The following is a 17,482-nucleotide window of genomic DNA, read 5'->3' as shown; positions in this document are numbered from 1 at the left end:
GCCCTGTTCTGCCAGACTGCACCACCTCGTTGGGCATGTGGGGTGGGACGTTGACCCCACCGGTGCCCTGTTCCACCACACTACACCACTTCGCTGGACATGTGGGGTGGGATGTTGACCCTTCCTCTGCCCTCCTCCGCCAGACTACACCACCTCGCTGGACATGTGGGGCGTCGGCTGCATCTTCCTCGAGATGATCTCGGGCGTGCCGTGCTTCCCGGGCGTGCGCGACGTGGCCGACCAGCTGGACAAGATCTTCCGCGTGACGGGCACGCCGGACCCGCGCTCGTGGCCGGCGCTGCTCTCGCTGCCGCACTACCGGCCGGAGCGGCTGGCGCAGCACCGGCCGCGCCGGCTCGGCGCCGCCTTCCCCCGGCTGGCCGAGCTGAGTCACGCAGAGCCGCTGGCCGCCCGCCTCCTGCACGTGAGTCCATCGCGGGTGAGGGGCTCTCGAAGGGGAAGCGGCCGGCCGCAGTCCGGACATGGTCGCGTTCTGGTTGCGCTTGTGTGAGCTGTGATGCATCCGATATTTGCGGTCGGTGTGGTGAGATCGCAGAGGCGAGGACGTTTCTCGTATGTTTTGTTTCAAGACGTGCTTTCTGGACCACGTATGCGATGTTTTTGCTCACCACTTCATGACGAGTTGTCCGGTATTTATCCTCGCCCGCAATCTGCTGTACCGAGTTGTCCGGTATTTATCCTCGCCCGCAATCTGCTGTGCCGAGTTTTCCGGTATTTATCCTCGCCCGCAATCTGCTGTACCGAGTTATCCGGTATTTATTCTTGCCCGCAATCTGCTGTACCGAGTTGTCCGGTATTTATCGTCGCCCGCAATCTGCCGTACCGAGTTGTCCGGTATTTATCCTCGCCCGCAATGTGCCGTACCGATTTGCTTTGCCGTGAATGCGTGTCGCCCTGCGTCCCGATCTGAGTGCGTCTGACGCCGGCCGACGCCCCACCGACAGCTGGCGCCGGAGCAGCGCATCACCGCCGAAGAGGCGCTGGGGCACGCCTACCTGGCCGATCTGCCGGCGGCGCTGGCCGCCCTGCACCCCTCGCAGAGCGTCTTCAGCGTGCCTGGCGTGCGGCTGCACAGCGAGGCGACTCAGTTCGCGCCGGTCGTGCTGAGGGTGGCGCACGAGCGACGCCGTAGGCATTAGTACGCCGCTGGCCGCCAGGGGCGCGGAGGGCGCCGACGCGCCGCCCGCCGGCCCCGTTCAGTCTAGTCACGGGCGGGGACGAGTGTGATGTTCCGTAGCGACGGTGGACCGTCGTAGAGCAGTCTGCTTGTTCCGGCCAAAGAAACTGCCTGTGATGGCGATTTTCTAGTCAGCTGTTGCGATGACGGTGAGGAGCGAGGTCGTGTTGTGTGGCGCGGGGCTGTCGCTGACCGGACGCTGCCATACCGGCGGAAAGCGGCGGTACGCGCGGCAGGAGGACACTGTGTGCTGTCCATTTGTGCACTCCTTCCAGCCGAGCGCCTCGGGGTTGACTGCTCTGTCTTTTGGGGATGACCCCCAGGACCAAAGACAACCTTCGGCGACCCTTTTTCTCTTTCTCCTGTGTGCTGTCGATTTTGTGTTAGTGGCATTCGCGAGGCTCGTCGTGTTCTCAGTGTCTTGCAATGTCCCAGATCTCCGGTTTTGATACAGCGTCCCGCTCAGTAGTCGGTCGGGCGCGCCGCCCCGCTTCATCCCGCCGTGCCACGCTAGTCGTTCGATCTCTGCGATGTGAAAGCCTGCCGCGCCGAACGGTGCGGTGTTGAGTTTCGACATTTTAGCCTGCCGCATGCGTGCCAACGCGCAGGCCAGCGCTTGCCCGACGTGCGCAGCCGAGGCGGAGACGGCTAACTCTGCTCGGCTTGTTGTAGCGCGTCTCGGTTTACAGGGTACAGTGCGTTCTCATCCCCAGTTCTAGTGCGGAGCAGCCATGGTGAGGCCTCCTTTTGGCGCGACCCGACATGCCACAGGTTGGCAATACTGACCAACGATGCGTGGCCGGTCTGAGCGACATCGAAGCGCTCCGGTCAGTGTCGGTTCCGGACTCGGTCCGATAGATGTCTCTAGTGCCGGACCGACTGCCGCTTGTGGGTATGTGAGTGCGGTCCACTTGTCATCGCGAATGTCGAGCTGGACAGGTTGGTGAGAATGTTGAGCACGCTAGCATGACGTCATTGCGCTTTATGCACTTTGGGCTTAGGCTGGTTTTCGAAATAGAATCTTCAGCGCATACTTGGTTTTAACTTACCGTTGCGATGTGTTCAACGTACCGTTGCGTGTTCGGGCGTGCATTGCGGGTGTCGTCCTGCTAGTGGAGTCTCGGCGCGGATGTAACCTAATTTATCATGCTTGATCCTAATCAGGTCTTGCGTACTGAGGCCTGCGCGAACCGGCCTTCGTGGCTGCTGGGTCGAGGGTGGGCTGGGCGGGGTTGCGAACAAGCGCCAATGACCTGACCCAGACCGCACTGTCAGCTAGCCGCTCCGAAGTGTTCAACCCGGCTGCTGCGGACATTTTCATTTATTTCGAGACATCGGGCGTGTTTGAGAGCAAAAACGGTTTGTGGTCGATCCCGAAAACCGTGGCGAGTAAGGCAGGCAACATGACAACAGGAGGCCACTGAGCGTGCAAGGATGATACCTAACGTGGGCTGCGCATCGCCATTTAACTTAAACTGTTGGCTCGATGGGGACAGGGCGCTACCTTTTCAAGCGGGCCTGACACGAGCCTCGAAGCATGTGGCTGTTCAGGCAGGCCGGGGTCGGAATATGCCACGTACTGTACTCAGCAAGGAGGCAGGGCGAGTGACCAGCTTAGTGAACCGCTCGTCATTTGTAAAGAGCGCATCGCACAGTCATCGGTGCGCTTGGCTGTGGTGATGCATCGAGAAATGCGGACATGCATGAAAGGATCCTTTGGACTATTTGAACTGACCCAACAACGACGGGTCCTTCGGCTTGTGCGTCACATATCCTCGCGCAAATAAGTTGACTCCCGCGGAATATTTTAATGCGACGGCGCCAGCAGCGGTGCGCACTCTTTCACTGGCATTCTGGGGGAGCAGATGGCGGGGCCTGTCGGAACGCTATCTGTGTTGGTTTTCGAGGCGGTGGAAGCTTGTTTCAAGGCGATCCGGGAAAAGGACTTCATGATAGATATCAGCGACGGCCACCGGCTGCTGTACGATCTGGTCACCGCCGTCCCGCGAGGAGCTGTTCGGTGTCGCAGCGCCCGTTCCCATCCCCTCCCTGTCCCTTTCACGACAGCCAGCCGAACCAAGATGTCATGCCCCCTCCCCCCGTCAAGATAACTTCGGCCAGGTAGTTATGACACCCTTATCACGATTCATTTGCACCCATGACCAACGAGGCGCTTAAATAAAAAGAAACCACTAAATGAATGAGATGATGTTTCTTTGCGCCAGGACGCACTGCGAGCCACGGGATTCCCACTACCAAAGGAAGGCGTCGTCGACGTCTCCCCGTCTCCCTGTCGGGTGCACCGGCTGGAATTCCCACGGCAATGACATCAGCTGTACAACAGAAAGGCAGCGCGTCCCACATAATTCGCCTACCCCGTGTGTGTGGAATGGGCTCGTCCAGGCATTCATGACGTCAGCGGCTGACTTAAGCAGCCAATGAGCGAGCCCTCGTTGCTTTTCATTGCTGGGAAAAACAGTGACTGGACCGCGCGTGGTACTGAGCACGGGGCTGCTGAGTCGCGAATCTCGCACAGCCCCGTTCATTTGCAAACCCTGTACTTCTCGCGCCGGACGGGCGGACGCCTGCGCGGTTACGGAGTGTTGATCCGATTGAGTCTCTGGTGGCTGCTCCATTGTTAGGAAGTTCCTGCTTATCTGGGGCGTCTGGAAACACTGGAAAAAACGTGGGTAAGTCGAAGCCCTGCATTATATGAATGTATCTTAAGACACACTAACGCTGGTTAGCGCACGTGCCCAGTTTCCGAAGACCCTTGCTAATCTGGCAACCTTTATGATACGATTTGTAAATGTCGCTAATGCGACAAGCGTTCGACCGTTGTTATCAATCTGAGGGAAAGCAATATGCAATTGCTGACGGGATCCACAGGGGAAATATTTTGACAGCTGAACGTGCTACATCTGCCAGGACGTCTGGAACGCGTCGATGCACTGGTGCGGCCTGTTCCGCATGGCGGTCGTGTTGCGGAACAGTATGGCGTCAAATTAGATCTCAGAGGGTATGGTGCAGCGGTCATTGACGGATCCAGAGTTCTGTCAAGGGAGAGACCGCACTTAATTGCGGTGTTCCCTCCACCTCAGCGTCCCCCTCCAAGCGCGGTCAATTTTTCTAAACGGGCTAGGGTATTGGTGGTGCGGAACATGCACTTGCTATTAATACGACCACCACATGCATGTTCCTCATTAAATTTGTGCCTACGGTGCGCGTAAATTTCCGTTGAACTGATGCATGTCATACCATGTAACCTGGTTTAATTTCATAAGGGGGTTTTCATCAGCATATAAATTGAATGCAGGGAAACGAAAGACGTTGGGCAGATATGTTTGTGTCTCGGCAAATACGTGTACCTACTATGTCTAGCCCTCCACGCGCTCATGGGATGTTTCCTGATAAAAATCTAAAAAATAAGTGGCCGAAATCAGAGCACTCTCTCCCAGGGAGAGAGGTGGGGGGGGGGGGGGGGGGTGCAAGGGAGGGGATGTGTTTGTCTTAATATTTGGTGCTTTCAAGGGCTGGACGTTTTGACATGTTAGGAACTGCTCCATTCGGAACCACTGCACTCCTGAGCTATGCGTTTTGAGATGACTGGTCGGCAGATCGGTGTGATCGTGCAGTCTAAGCCAACTCATGTATATGTATGCTGGGATATTTGTGTGGGCTTAGGGAAGAGATCTCTGAAATACGTATCACAGGTTTGGTGCGACTCAAATTTATTTACTTTCTGTCTCACAAACATAAGGCGCGGAGGAACGCAGGATGTCAAACTTAGCTGGCTATCCGGAGGGAATGCAATAGTGCAGCTAGTGGGTGTAAGCTATGACGCCAAAGTAACTACGCTCTACCTGACTGGTACAGTGGGAACAAAGACCAATAACCATCAGCCGGTAAGACCCGGGCCCCCTAACAACTTGCGTGGCATGCTCACAGCGAGAACCCTTCCCTTCGCGGCCAAGCTGGATTGCACGAGGCCTGACATAACAGCACTGCACCGGTGTGGTGAGAAAGTGGGCCTCGTTGCCTGCTGTGCATTCCCCTCCAAAAAGGTATTCATTGTTTGCACACTAGCCGGTCGCACCACGGCCTTTTACCGAGGCAGCCGGAGCTATCTTGATCGGGTCGGGGTGACGAAACTTTGCTTCGTGCCCCGATGGGTCGCTGTATTTGGCTCGCCGCGCGGCGTCGGGCGGGATCATCGGCGCGACCGTTATGATAGGTGTTGCGATGTGTCGAAACTGTGCTCTCCTCTCGAACCATGAATGGCTTTCATTTACGTGTTATGTGTATTGAATGGCGCCGTTGCCAATAAATAATCCTTCAAATGGAAATACATGGAGAACACAGTGAAATTACATTTTTACCTCTCCAAGTGACAAAAAGGTTTTCATTTGTAGGACAGTATCGTTTTCTGTTAAGGAAGCGAATCATTGTTTCTTGCCAGTCTATCATATGTGCGCAATAGCTTAATAAGCATATTGAATATTTTTAACCATAGCACATATTGACTGATCAAAATCTGGGAGATAGCGGTGTAGATTCAACACCTCGACCGGAAGATCCACCCTATCACACCTCACGCGATTATTTCTACAATATCGAGGAGTGGGTGGGGCCAGGAGTCGCGAGCGTTCAGTCAAACAAGAGGCGCACCTCTTGGAAGTTAGCTCTACGGGCGTGTTCACGATGGAGAGGAAGGTTGCCTTCTCCCTGATAGTCTTCCTCAATCGGATAGCCCCATCTGTCCGTTCTGTTCGCCCTCAATGTGGTCGACGGAGCGGGTTTTAGCCGAGCCACAAACCAGTCGGGGGAAACGCGTGAACCGAGGTCACGCGAGGCTTAGGGTTGGTGACTGACCCACTCACGCCAGGGCTGTCCCCACGCCGGCGACGCACCGGTGTCAGTGGGAGCTGCAGGGCGTAACTGTGTCAGACAAGCCGCCGCCGCAGCCTCCGGTACCATGTAATAGCCGACCCCGCCGTAGGAGCTGCCCAAAAATAAAAGGCGTTGTTTTAGTTGCACTCCCAGACTTTTTAAAATAATGACCAAAATGCGTGGGGGTCGGGTATGTCATTTGTACCCGAGAAGGTTCACCAAAGCAGTCGGGCGCAGTCGCAACCTGGGGGGGGGGGGGGGACCTCGGTTCCCGGGCTTCTTTCCCCTGTAAACACGGCCATTTCGGTGCCGTTACGTTCGGTCAGAAGGCTTGAAGGCTTATGTCCGATTAGGACGCCTTTGTCACAGTCAAAAGATGCGCCACAAACCCCGGGCAGAGTGTCACCTATGATAAGCCCAGGTGAATGAGCGACGCTAAACCCAGACGTAAACGGGCCACCGAGACCCAGGTCATGTCTTTGGGTAGCTCACAAAATTTATGCACGGTTGCAGACGTCACCGTAAAATTCCGCGACCTTCACATACTTCCCATAATAGAACCAGCAATCTGGGCCTCAACTTTTACTGTTCACTTAGTTATAATTTCGTATCCCATTGTTAGCTAAGCGGCTTAGAGGGCTCTGGGCGACCTGTCCAGCCTCAGTGTGCACCTAAAAAGAGCGAAAAGAACCCTATCCCTTCAGTCTGGAGGCGGTACTGAGGTTGTGAAAGTTCGCTAGCCTGTTCGCGAGGACGTGGTTCCTGAAGTTATCCCAAAACATGAACTTCGGAGGCGACAGGTCGGTCGGTTGCGAGGTCGAATGCCGGCTATGCCAATGAGCATATCAGCCAAATGATTCTCGACCAAATCCAGTGAAGCCCTTGCCCTGTTCGGTGATGCCTCGTCCGATCAACGCCGTGAAATGACCCTGGGGCCGCCCAGAGGGGAATCAGAGCGGTAGCTGAAGTTACCCTAAGGCCGCCCAGAGGGGAATCAGAGCGGTGGCTGAAGCTACCCTGAGGCCGCCCAGAGGGGAATCAGAGCGGTAGCTAAAGTTACCCTAAGGCCGCCCAGAGGGGAATCAGAGCGGTGGCTGAAGTTACCCTGAGGCCGCCCAGAGGGGAATCAGAGCGGTGGCTGAAGCTACCCTGAGGCCGCCCAGAGGGGAATCAGAGCGGTAGCTGAAGTTACCCTAGGGCCGTCCGGAGGGGAATCAGAGTGGTGGCTGAAGTTACCCTAGGGCCGCCCAGAGGGGAATCAGAGCGGTAGCTGAAGTTACCCTGAGGCCGCCCGGAGGGGAATCAGGGCGGTAGCCGTGTGGCGCTCTGAGTTGGTGTTGATAAGATAATCGTTCTCGTCCTGAAAGAGGCATCGATTTGACGAATGTGAAGTCAAGAACGACCACCATTTGCTCTTTGAACACGCTTTGTCATTGACTGGCTATTCGAATGACACCGCAGTCCTAACTGTGTGAGAAGCAGACTTGCCACTGTCGAGTAGAACGTGAGTTAATGCCATGTGGTCCGCCTTGTATGAATGGGTTTTCATCTATACTAAATCGGTTTACTTCACCATTCTAATATGACGTATTATTAAACTGAGAACACGCCGCACAATCGGTACACCTCACTCAGTGTCCCGTGTATCCGTTCTCCCGGAAAGGAAGGATGTTTTGGCACATCTAAGCTCGCAAGAGTGCGGACCAGAAGATATACGCAACGCTCTGTCCACTTGTGTTGCAGGCACTGTTTTCTTAGTAGTCCTGAGGCGTGCGGAACGTAATGCCATGTGATTGGGGCGAACGTGAGTTTTCTATGGTGCCGAACCTTTAGATCGGATGCATTTCTGGGATCTGCGGGCACGCAGAGCAGTGTTTATTTGTTTACCCTCGTTGGAACGTAAAATTCTGGGCCAAAGGCGGCACTGCGCAAAAGTGCAACGTGCCGCACCGCTTGGCACCGTCCGTCCTGCCATCTGTGAGATGACCTGACGCCTCCGCTGCCACCGGCCACAGGCCGGCCCGTTCGAGCACAGACAGCGGACGCCTGAAGCGACTCGAGCCCACCCGCCGCTGGTCCGTGAATCTCAAGGCGGGCAGCTGAGCCATCGGGACGGGCTTGAGTACATTGCGAGATGGGGCGATTGAAAGTGCAGCTCGGTGGTGTATCTTCCACCTGGTTGTACCACAAAAGTACAGTTCGGGGTGTATCTTCCATTTGGTTGTACCACAAAAGGGGTTGTCGATGAATGGAGCGGCACATTTTGCGTGGTGTGTCCCGCAGGGAGATAATTTTTGTGGGTGGTGTTGATCGGTTTGCGGAGAAATGTGGCATAAGCAATGCTTTCTTTCTTTTCCTTTTTTTTGCTTGATAGCTCGTCATCAAACTTTCCTGCTACACTGAAGGTCGATTATTTTACACGTGAGAGCTCCCAACTTACCATCTCGAAACACCACCACCCAAGACTTTTCTTGCTTATGTCAACTTCCAACACATATGAAAACATCTGTAACCCTATTTTTAAGACGGTACTCTGGAGAACTATTCAGTCAACAATCTCTATCTGTTCCGTCAGTCCGGGAACCGACATTTCTGTTGAGAACGTTGTGCAACCTCAGTTATGCTTGTCTTTATATGTTCAGCGTTTCAGTGTACTGGAATATTGCCATAGAGTCTCGTCCGTACGTGTTATACCACACAATTTGGCGTAAAATCGCCCTTACCGCCCGAGGCCACCTCGGCTGGACGATGAACGACGTCTAGTGTTGTTGATTGAAAGGGCTAGTTTCACTAGGATGTATTTCTGTAAAATTCACACCCAGAAATGCAGCTTCACGTCTCCCTAAAACAGGAAGTTATTCTGCCCCCCGCAAAGTAAGTTTGGAATTGACGAAATATTGTGTATCAGTCTGAACATTCGAGACGCAAATTGGAGTGGCCGAAATTTGGGAAGAAACCCGGCTTCGGTGGTAGGTTAAGTCCCGCTCATCAGCACAGACCCCCCCCCCCCCCCCCCCCCCACCCACACTGATTTTGGAATGTGACACCCCTGGTGCAGATCCTCCTATCCACCCGTGATCAGCAGCCATTCTGCTCGCCACGTTTAGAGACTGGCGAGGCTGTTGACGAAATGGCTACGCTTCGTTTAACAAATCAATACCTAACTAAAAATAACACCCACCAGGATAACAAGGTCTGGTATGCAATTCACAAATGCCTGGTATGCAACCCACAGCTACTTGATATGCCGCTTATTGGTGCGTGGAATGCCACCCTCCGAGAAATGGAATGGCGCCCGCGGAGACCGTACAGGGAAAGGTCTCCACAGGGCCTCCACACGGCCCTGTGGAGGCCTGGTGTTCTGCCCACGCCGTGGTTTGTACCGGTTCGCCGGCCACCGCAGCATGCTCTGCTTGCCTATGAGTCTATCCTATTTCACAGTTGGAGATCAATTGGGATTGTCTTCGACGACTGGTAAGTAAGAAGGGGTGCTGCCATGTGTATATGTACATATATATATATATATATATATATATATATATATATATGTATAGGCATATATATGTACATATATATTCTGCCTCAGTGTTATGTATGAGGTCAAAATATATGTTTTTCGCCAAAACCAAATTTTGGGAACATTCCAAGGGTTAAGTGGTTCCATTCTGCACAGCACCTACATTTCCTGTCCGAATGAGAGGCAGGCGATGGCAAATAGCCGCAGCAGCTAAGCGGGCCGCGAAGCCCCAAAGACAACGGAGACCCCTCTTAACCAAAAAGGTTTGTAGCTGCACGTTTGTTATTAGGATTCAAATCAGGGAGACCGCTGAAACTGAGCTGGGATATCTTTAATCAGGTCCAGGAAGTCCGTTTTGCGTCAAGAAGCCGCTCTTGTGGATCAGCAGGCTCTTTATGACTTCGGTAGCCCCTGCTCTGGACCAGGAGACCCTATGTTGTGTTAAAGTGACCATCTTTTATGAATCAGGAGTCCCTGTTCTGGAGAAAGGAGCCACTCCCTATACACCAAAAGGCTCATTTTGTGGCTCGGGAGGCTCCTCCAAGGATCAGTCAGCCTCTGAGGGTTACTCGGGGAGAAATCCTTTCCCTACCGAGGCCATGCATATTTTGGTTGGCTTCCGCGAACACGTCCAGGAAGCGAACTCCAGCTTTTCGCACTGGGCGAGATGCGAGGCTGACGCATGGGAAAGGTGGCGGGATGGATGATGAATGAACGGAAATGGATCGGGTATTATCGTGACGGTGTTTTGTTCGGGGTTTCTGCCATTTGGCCTTACACCAGATACAGACGGAGCAAAAACCAGCGTACTGTGGTGCCCTGGCGGACCATCTCAGGTTGACGGGTAGCCCCTCAGGTCGTGGTAAAGAGGGGAAGGATGATTCCAGTGGTGCGTATTACGCAAACCATGTGAAAGACACTGGTGAATTGCTACACTCCTTGCATTTAAGGGAGCTGTAGAAGGAGTTTGCTATGATATCCCAGCGACCTTTTTCCGTGGGAGCTATTGGTCCAAAGTTGTCACATGACCGAATCAAGGTTATGACCCACGAAGTGTAATCTTCTGAGGTCTTTTTTTAAGAAGGTGAATTGCGATGTTCGACCTTGGTATTCGGACCGGAATAATCACTGAGAACACATGTACCAAGAAGTGATCCGAGCGAATCTTAGGTCATGGTATTCGAAGTCATTAGGTGCGCCGAGTTACAGCTGCCCGTAAAGTTAAATGTTTTTGTGACGCCGGAACTCCGTGATCTTGCGTTACCTTTACTCTAGCTTTTACAACATGCCTATGCTGTTCCAAATGTCATCATGATCACTCGTAGGCTACGGACAGAGAGAACAGAATCGCACGTGGTCGAACACGAACATCTTAACATATGCGCTCGACTTGAAAATGCCGCAAACCTACCCTTACCTATACAGAGTATCGATTTAAGCAGGTGCTGACCGACCGTTGTTGTATACCAATGTTCCTTACGGTCACGTTCCGATGTTACACGGTCCCGCCGCTGACTGCCGTTCGACCTCAGTCGTAAACTTGAGCATGCCGCACACCGGAGCAGTCCAAAGCTTATCCTGCGATCACCAAAGGTTAAGACCGTCTCACACTGACTCCGCGGACGGATACTGACCGCGACAATGACAAAATCGCTAGACAAACGTCTCTGTGCAGGAGTCCCAAACAAGGCTGCAATCTAGCAACGGTTGGACGGTCTGGCTACCGTTTCAAGCTTAAAGATCCGGTTGGCATTGTCTAGTCATTGGCGGAGTGCGGACGTCGGTGTTGGCCTTGCGTAAACCAAAGCATTCATGCTTGCCTTTTTCGTAAGTTGCTCATCGACAAAAAAGCCCTTTTCATTGTGGCATGCTTAAAAGCATAAGAGAACCATCTGACGGGAACATAAGTGAGTGAGCCGTTTCTGCGACGCCTCATCGAAGGAGCTGTGAGAAGGGAAGGAAAGGATCTAAAAAGGCTCTATGGTTTAAGGAGAACTGCTAGCAACAAAGTATTCATAATAAGCAAATAAATGACAGAACCAATGTGAAGACTGCCGACCACTTGTGCATCAATGACAAAAGAGATATCCAATGCCTTGGCTTTACCGAAATACTTTCAATAATCTCCGCTTACACTTGAATGGGGAGCTCTGCCCTAAAACATGAAGCGAGCGCTGACATTGCAAAGCCCGCGTCGCTCCTCAATGTGTTTTGTACGGAGCTCCAACTGCTCCAACCAACTGCGAGCGACTGCTCGGCTGTCTCGAGCGAGACACGGCGTGGCTTCGTGGCCGTGACCTCTGATGTCACGTGACCCGACCAGAAGCCGCATCTCCCCGTCACCAAAAACAGTTTATACTAGACTTTTTGCAGCACACCACAACATGCTGTATGTCGCAAGCAGAGAGAACACGTCGAACAATGCCCACACGCACATGACGAAGCGCTTCTCTCAAGTGATGGTACCGAATACAACCGAACACCAAAAACTCAAGCGATCGGGGTCGCCGTTCACTCACGGCATAGTGCCCCATTTCCCTCGTCTCCACTAGCCTCAGACGCTGGTGGAGACGAGTCGCATACTGCTAGTCGTACGGCAGGAGACGAAGCCTGCCTGTCACCGAGCGGCGGCCGTCTGCCGGGGTCCGGCTGGTCAGCGCCGTCACCGAGAAGCAGCCGTTTGCCGGCTGGTCAGCGCCGTCACCGAGCGGCGGCCGTCTGCCGGGGTCCGGCTGGTTAGCGCCGTCCAACCGTCGACCCCCGGCGGATTCGCGCCCGCGTCCGTGCTCAGTGAGCCCACGGCAAGTGCGAGCGGACCAGCGGCGCGCCGGCCGCCCGCGAAGCGGACAGCGGCGCGCCGGCCGCCCGGTAAGCGGACAGTGGCGCGCCGGCCGCCCGGTAAGCGGACAGCGGCGCGCCGGCCGCCCGGTAAGCGGACAGTGGCGCGCCGGCCGCCCGGTAAGCGGACAGCGGTGAGCCGGCCGCCCGGTAAGCGGACAGCGGCGCGCCGGCCGCCCGATAAGCGGACAGCGGCGCGCCGGCCGCCCGGTAAGCGGACAGCGGCGCGCCGGCCGCCCGGTAAGCGGACAGCGGCGCACCGGCCGCCCGGGAAGCTGTGAAGCTGCTCCGGCAGGTATCGCGGTGGAGCAACGGTCCTTGGTGAGGGACCGGAGCGCATGAACCTCGGAGTCTCGCCTGAAGAAAGCATCAGCGGCGGAGAGGCGAGCGATCAGATGAGTTTTCCCCCTCACTAACACATACCATTGTAGTGCGTCTCTCTTTCGTCTCCAGCTGAGTGCTGCACATGGAATGCAAGCCACGAACTACAGCTGTTGGACGTCATGTTGCTTTGTCAAGGTGGTTAGCACGGGTGAGTTCTTTCCCACAAACTTTGAACATGGGTCGAGAGATGATGTGACATTCTGATGCTGCTATATTTGTCTGCACTGTTTGGTTTTGATCCTATCGTGTAAGCCGGATTTAAGGCGGTCAAATCTCGACAAGGTCTAAAGCGACCTTTGTTTGGCAACATTCTTCAGCGTAACTTTAAATTCGGCAGTCGGCCGACCACAATCCTGACCACACTGACTGAGCTTCAGACGATTCAGTAGCACCGAGCGCTTCGGGGCATCATAGCGCGCACGATATATGTCTCCAAGCAGCTCTGATAGTTCAGTACGTTTTTCGTCCGGATACTAGCAGCAAGGCATTTTTACGTCTCGTACCATTCGCCATGTTTTAAACAATGCAGGAGAACTGAAAACGTTAGGCGCACTCTTGCCAGCGAGCACTCGCCACATACCGCACTACGCCTGCAATCCGCACTAATGCCGCTGGAAGACACACAGTCCAACGTCATCCTCCATAATGGCCGCGTTTCCTCTCGTTACCACTGCGAGGTCTGTGTCGCTGCACGATGCGTGTTAGGCGGAGACCTAAACACCGCTGCCCGACGTGTATAAGGCGGATACCCAAACACCGCTGCCGACGTGCATAAGACGGATACCCAGACGTCGCTGCACGGCGTGTATTACGCGGAGACCCAGGCGCCGCTGCCCGGTCGGCCCGAGCGGAGGCCCAGACGCGACTGCCCGGTCGGCCTGAGCGCAGACCCAGACGCGACTGCCCGGTCGGCCTGAGCGCAGACCCAGACGCGGCTGCCCGGTCGGCCCGAGCGGAGACCCAGGCGTTACTGCCCGGTCGGCCCGAGCGGAGACCCGGGCACGACTGCCCGGTCGGCCCGAGCGGAAACCCAGATGCGACTGCCCGGTCGGCCTGAGCGCAGACCCAGACGCGGCTGTCCAGCTGGCCCGAGCGGAGACTCAGGCGTTACTGCCCGGTCGGCCTGAGCGCAGACCCAGACGCGACTGCCCGGTCGGCCTGAGCGCAGACCCAGACGCGACTGCCCGGTCGGCCCAAGCGGAGACCCGGGCACGACTGCCCGGTCGGCCCGAGCGGGGACCCGGGCACGACTGCCCGGTCGGCCCGAGCGGAGACCCGGGCACGACTGCCCGGCCGGTCCGAGTGGAGACCCGGCGGGGCTCTCCGTCCACCTCTCCGTGACCTCTGATGGCACGTAACGGCGCAGACATATTGCCCAACAGACACCACAGACGTATTGTCCAAATATACCAATTTCAAATCATCGCTCCGCTTCAGCTGGAAATATACGGGTGCACCGAAAATGAAAAAAAACGCTTTCAAATTCGCACAAATCAGATTGTTCACTTCATACCAATTTACAACCCGTCATTGCAGCCAAAAAGCGCGGACGTTTTAAATGGACATATCGTGGATGCTTTACAATACTGTCACGTACAAACGAGCAATAATAGCTGTCAGTAACACAGAGCTAGTCGGCTATCATGCTTCCGCCACATGCGACCCCCGATCCTGCAGGGCTGTCTCGATCCTCTGGGGAGCTTTTTAACAACATGCTGGCAGGTTTCATCGGAGATGGATGGCATGGCCGCCGCCACAGCCGCCGCAGGTCCTGCGCTGTCCTTGGTTTTGTTTTGAAAGCCTGGTTTCTCGCGTGACCCCACACAAAAGAGTTCACAGGGCGTGACCCAGCCAGTGAGGCGGCCAGATGCTGTCAGTCTTGAATAAGATAATTCTTCTTTGAATTGTCCCGCAGAGCAGGCCCCCTGATGCAATTGCAGTGCGGGATGCAGCGCCAAGTTGCTGGAACCACTCCAAGAAGAGGTCAGCTTGTGTGCAGCAACAAAGGCAGACGACGAACTTACGGATGTCCTCGTGGTAATGGAGGACATCTTTGCAGCTTCTTCATTACCGCCATCGACCCAAACGGCCCAGTCATGTCTCGTGGGCTCAAAGCGACCCACTCTGTGTACCTCCTGCTCTGTGGCTTATACTCCAATGACCACGTCCACTGTGTCGTCGTTGATACCAGCTGCAGTCGATCGAAACCGATCACCCAGACACCAGTGTCTATCGAAGCCCCCGACCGCACCAAACCTTGACATTCTCAGCTTCTGCAAATGGGTTCCGGGGAGTTGCTAAGGAAAGTTGAGCACTCGCACCTCATTAGTATCCTGGCGCGGCACACCTCACCAGCATCCTGACGCGGCACACCTCACCAGCATCCTGGTGCGGCACACCCACCAGCATCCTGGTGCAGCACACCTCACCAGCATCCTGGTGCGGCACACCCACCAGCATCCTGGGGCGGCACACCTCACCAGCATCCTGGGGCGGCACACCTCACCAGCATCCTGACACGGCACGCCTCACCAGCATCCTGGTGCGGCACACCCACCAGCATCCTGATGCAGCACACCTCACCAGCATCCTGGTGCGGCACACCCACCAGCATCCTGGTGCAGCACACCTTACCAGCATCCTGGCGCGGCACACCTCATCAGCATCCTGGCGCGGCGCACCTCAAGTTAGGTACTGCTCGGTGGTCCTGGCGGCAGTCTCTATTCGCCGAACTCGGCTAGCACATTGTTTCCGATACCCTGACCACCCTGAGTGCAAAACTTTGCACGCGCCTGCAGGTCACGTCGTTGACGGCACACGGCTGCCGACCACAAAACTCTCACCCCGTGATAAGGCCGTGCTGTCCGCGGCCTTGGGCCAGTGACGTTGGATGACGTGCATTCTGCGGAGGCCCGGCTGACGGCACGCGACAACAGCCACGCGCCAGTGGCCGATGGCATCCCGGCGCCACAGCTGTTCCGCCGGGTGTTCTGGCGCCGCGCGCTCACGAGCTTCGGTGCACAAGGCGGACAGACGAGCATTGACTTCTAAACTTTTCCGGACGACCGCCATGTATGGTAATTTAGCCTATGCACAAAGCGCTTTTGTGAGAAGTTAGTTGATGTGGTCGTCGCATCGTATGAATGAAAAGTGAAGGGGAAATAGGATCCCTCAGAGTAGCCCATCTTGGGGCTGGATTTGATTTAATATATGACATGTTTATCCAAAGCGAGGTTTACAGCTACAGCCCGGAATTTAGGCGCATGCTGTCTTACACGTAATGCATCGTAACCGAAATCGTTTTTCTCGATTGTCATGGATGTGCTTCTCGGGGGAAAACATGTGAAGAGGAATTAGACAAGGCTACCCCTCAAATGTCCATTCCGCACAAATAAAAGCAAGTCGTGCACAATCGGGATTTCTTTGCTCATGTGCCGAGTGCGACAACATTAGTTCAGTGCTTCCGACGAATTTTCCATCATGCATCCCTACCGCGGGATTTGTGTTGGTCACTTAGCACGTACACATAAGGAACTGGGCAACATCTGTGCTTCATGTTCTCTCTAAGCTGTTACCCAGGAATGACAACCAGACTGCCCTTCCTCTATCCCAGTGACGAAGCAAAACGTATCTTACCACCGGAAAACACAACACTAAATCACAGCACTCCCAGCTGAGAAACGAAGGCAAATGTAACCTCTCAATGGTAGCGCAAGGCGTTGATAGCTTGCGGCAGGAGAAATGACTCTCTCCCCAGACCTGTCTTTGGCTCACGTGGGAAAATACTTGTTTGCGTCGGGTGAACTTATCATTTTATGAAATTTTTTCTACGAAGCTTGCCGCAGGCGAAACCAGCACACGTAACGCAATCCGATCCGAAGATTCCGTTCATCCGTATTTCACAACCCGCAGATTCGCCAAGTCAGTCGGGGTAGTCAACGATGAAAATGGCGCACACTACCCCCCCCCCCCCAAGTACACCAACAATGAGATTTTTTCCCGGTTTGCCCACTTTCCTCCCATCTTCTCTCCTCTTGTTGTCTTGAGGGGGGGGGGGGGGGCGACTAGAGCCTAATTTGGGGGAAGGGGGAAGGCCTGGAGCTGTTGGATCGAACACCCTGCCACTACTATGACCATCGTGCTTTTCATTTGCGTCGCTTTTCTCAGCACGTGTGGTTTTGCAATGTTCGTAGTACACATATTGGTCAACATGCTAGTGTGACAAATGATAGGGCAGCTTGGTTCACTCTGTTTAGCTAAAGTGACACACGAAGATCAGGCCATTGTCACGCAAATTCGACGGAATGCTATATAAAGGAATGATGAGTTAAAAAATTTATGCTGAGTTAACGACCTTCATTATAACAGTACGTACTGCTTAAGCGACGGTGTAGTGCTAAACAACGATTGCATTGGTGATGCTCAATATTTTTAGTTTAGCTCGTCCTCAAGAGACGATGAGGCACAGGTGTCAGGTGGCAGTGAAGCGCTCTCTTGAGGTTGAGCGCGGCTTGTTTCATAGCGCCATAACGTCGTTTTAGTTCACTTCAGTTCACTGTGTTCACGGATTATTCCAACAGGTGGCTTATTGTTTGATTCGTTATAATTGCAATAGTAGCATGATGCAATGTTAAAAATGATTACAACGCAGTCAC

The 17,482-nt window shown here is 54.5% G+C and overlaps 1 protein-coding gene across 1 annotated transcript in view; it reads left to right on the top strand.

The window, feature by feature from the left end:
• The window catches only part of LOC119099016 (cyclin-dependent kinase 14), a 34,830-nt gene extending 32,599 nt beyond the window's left edge, over positions 1–2,231 (top strand). The window contains exons 8-9 of the mRNA XM_037222063.1: positions 144–424; positions 966–2,231. Of these exons, the coding sequence (XP_037077958.1) occupies positions 144–424; positions 966–1,160 (476 nt within the window). The 3' untranslated portion in view covers positions 1,161–2,231. The remainder of the gene's footprint in view (positions 1–143; positions 425–965) is intronic.
• Positions 2,232–17,482: the final 15,251 nt, after the last annotated feature.

The sequence above is a fragment of the Pollicipes pollicipes genome, unplaced genomic scaffold (assembly GCF_011947565.3).
Source record: "Pollicipes pollicipes isolate AB1234 unplaced genomic scaffold, Ppol_2.1 Scaffold_4740;HRSCAF=5597_pilon_pilon_pilon, whole genome shotgun sequence".
Classification (NCBI taxonomy): domain Eukaryota; kingdom Metazoa; phylum Arthropoda; class Thecostraca; order Pollicipedomorpha; family Pollicipedidae; genus Pollicipes; species Pollicipes pollicipes.
Note: the sequence above shows the minus strand (reverse complement) of the source record. Positions and strands in the feature narration are given on the sequence as shown.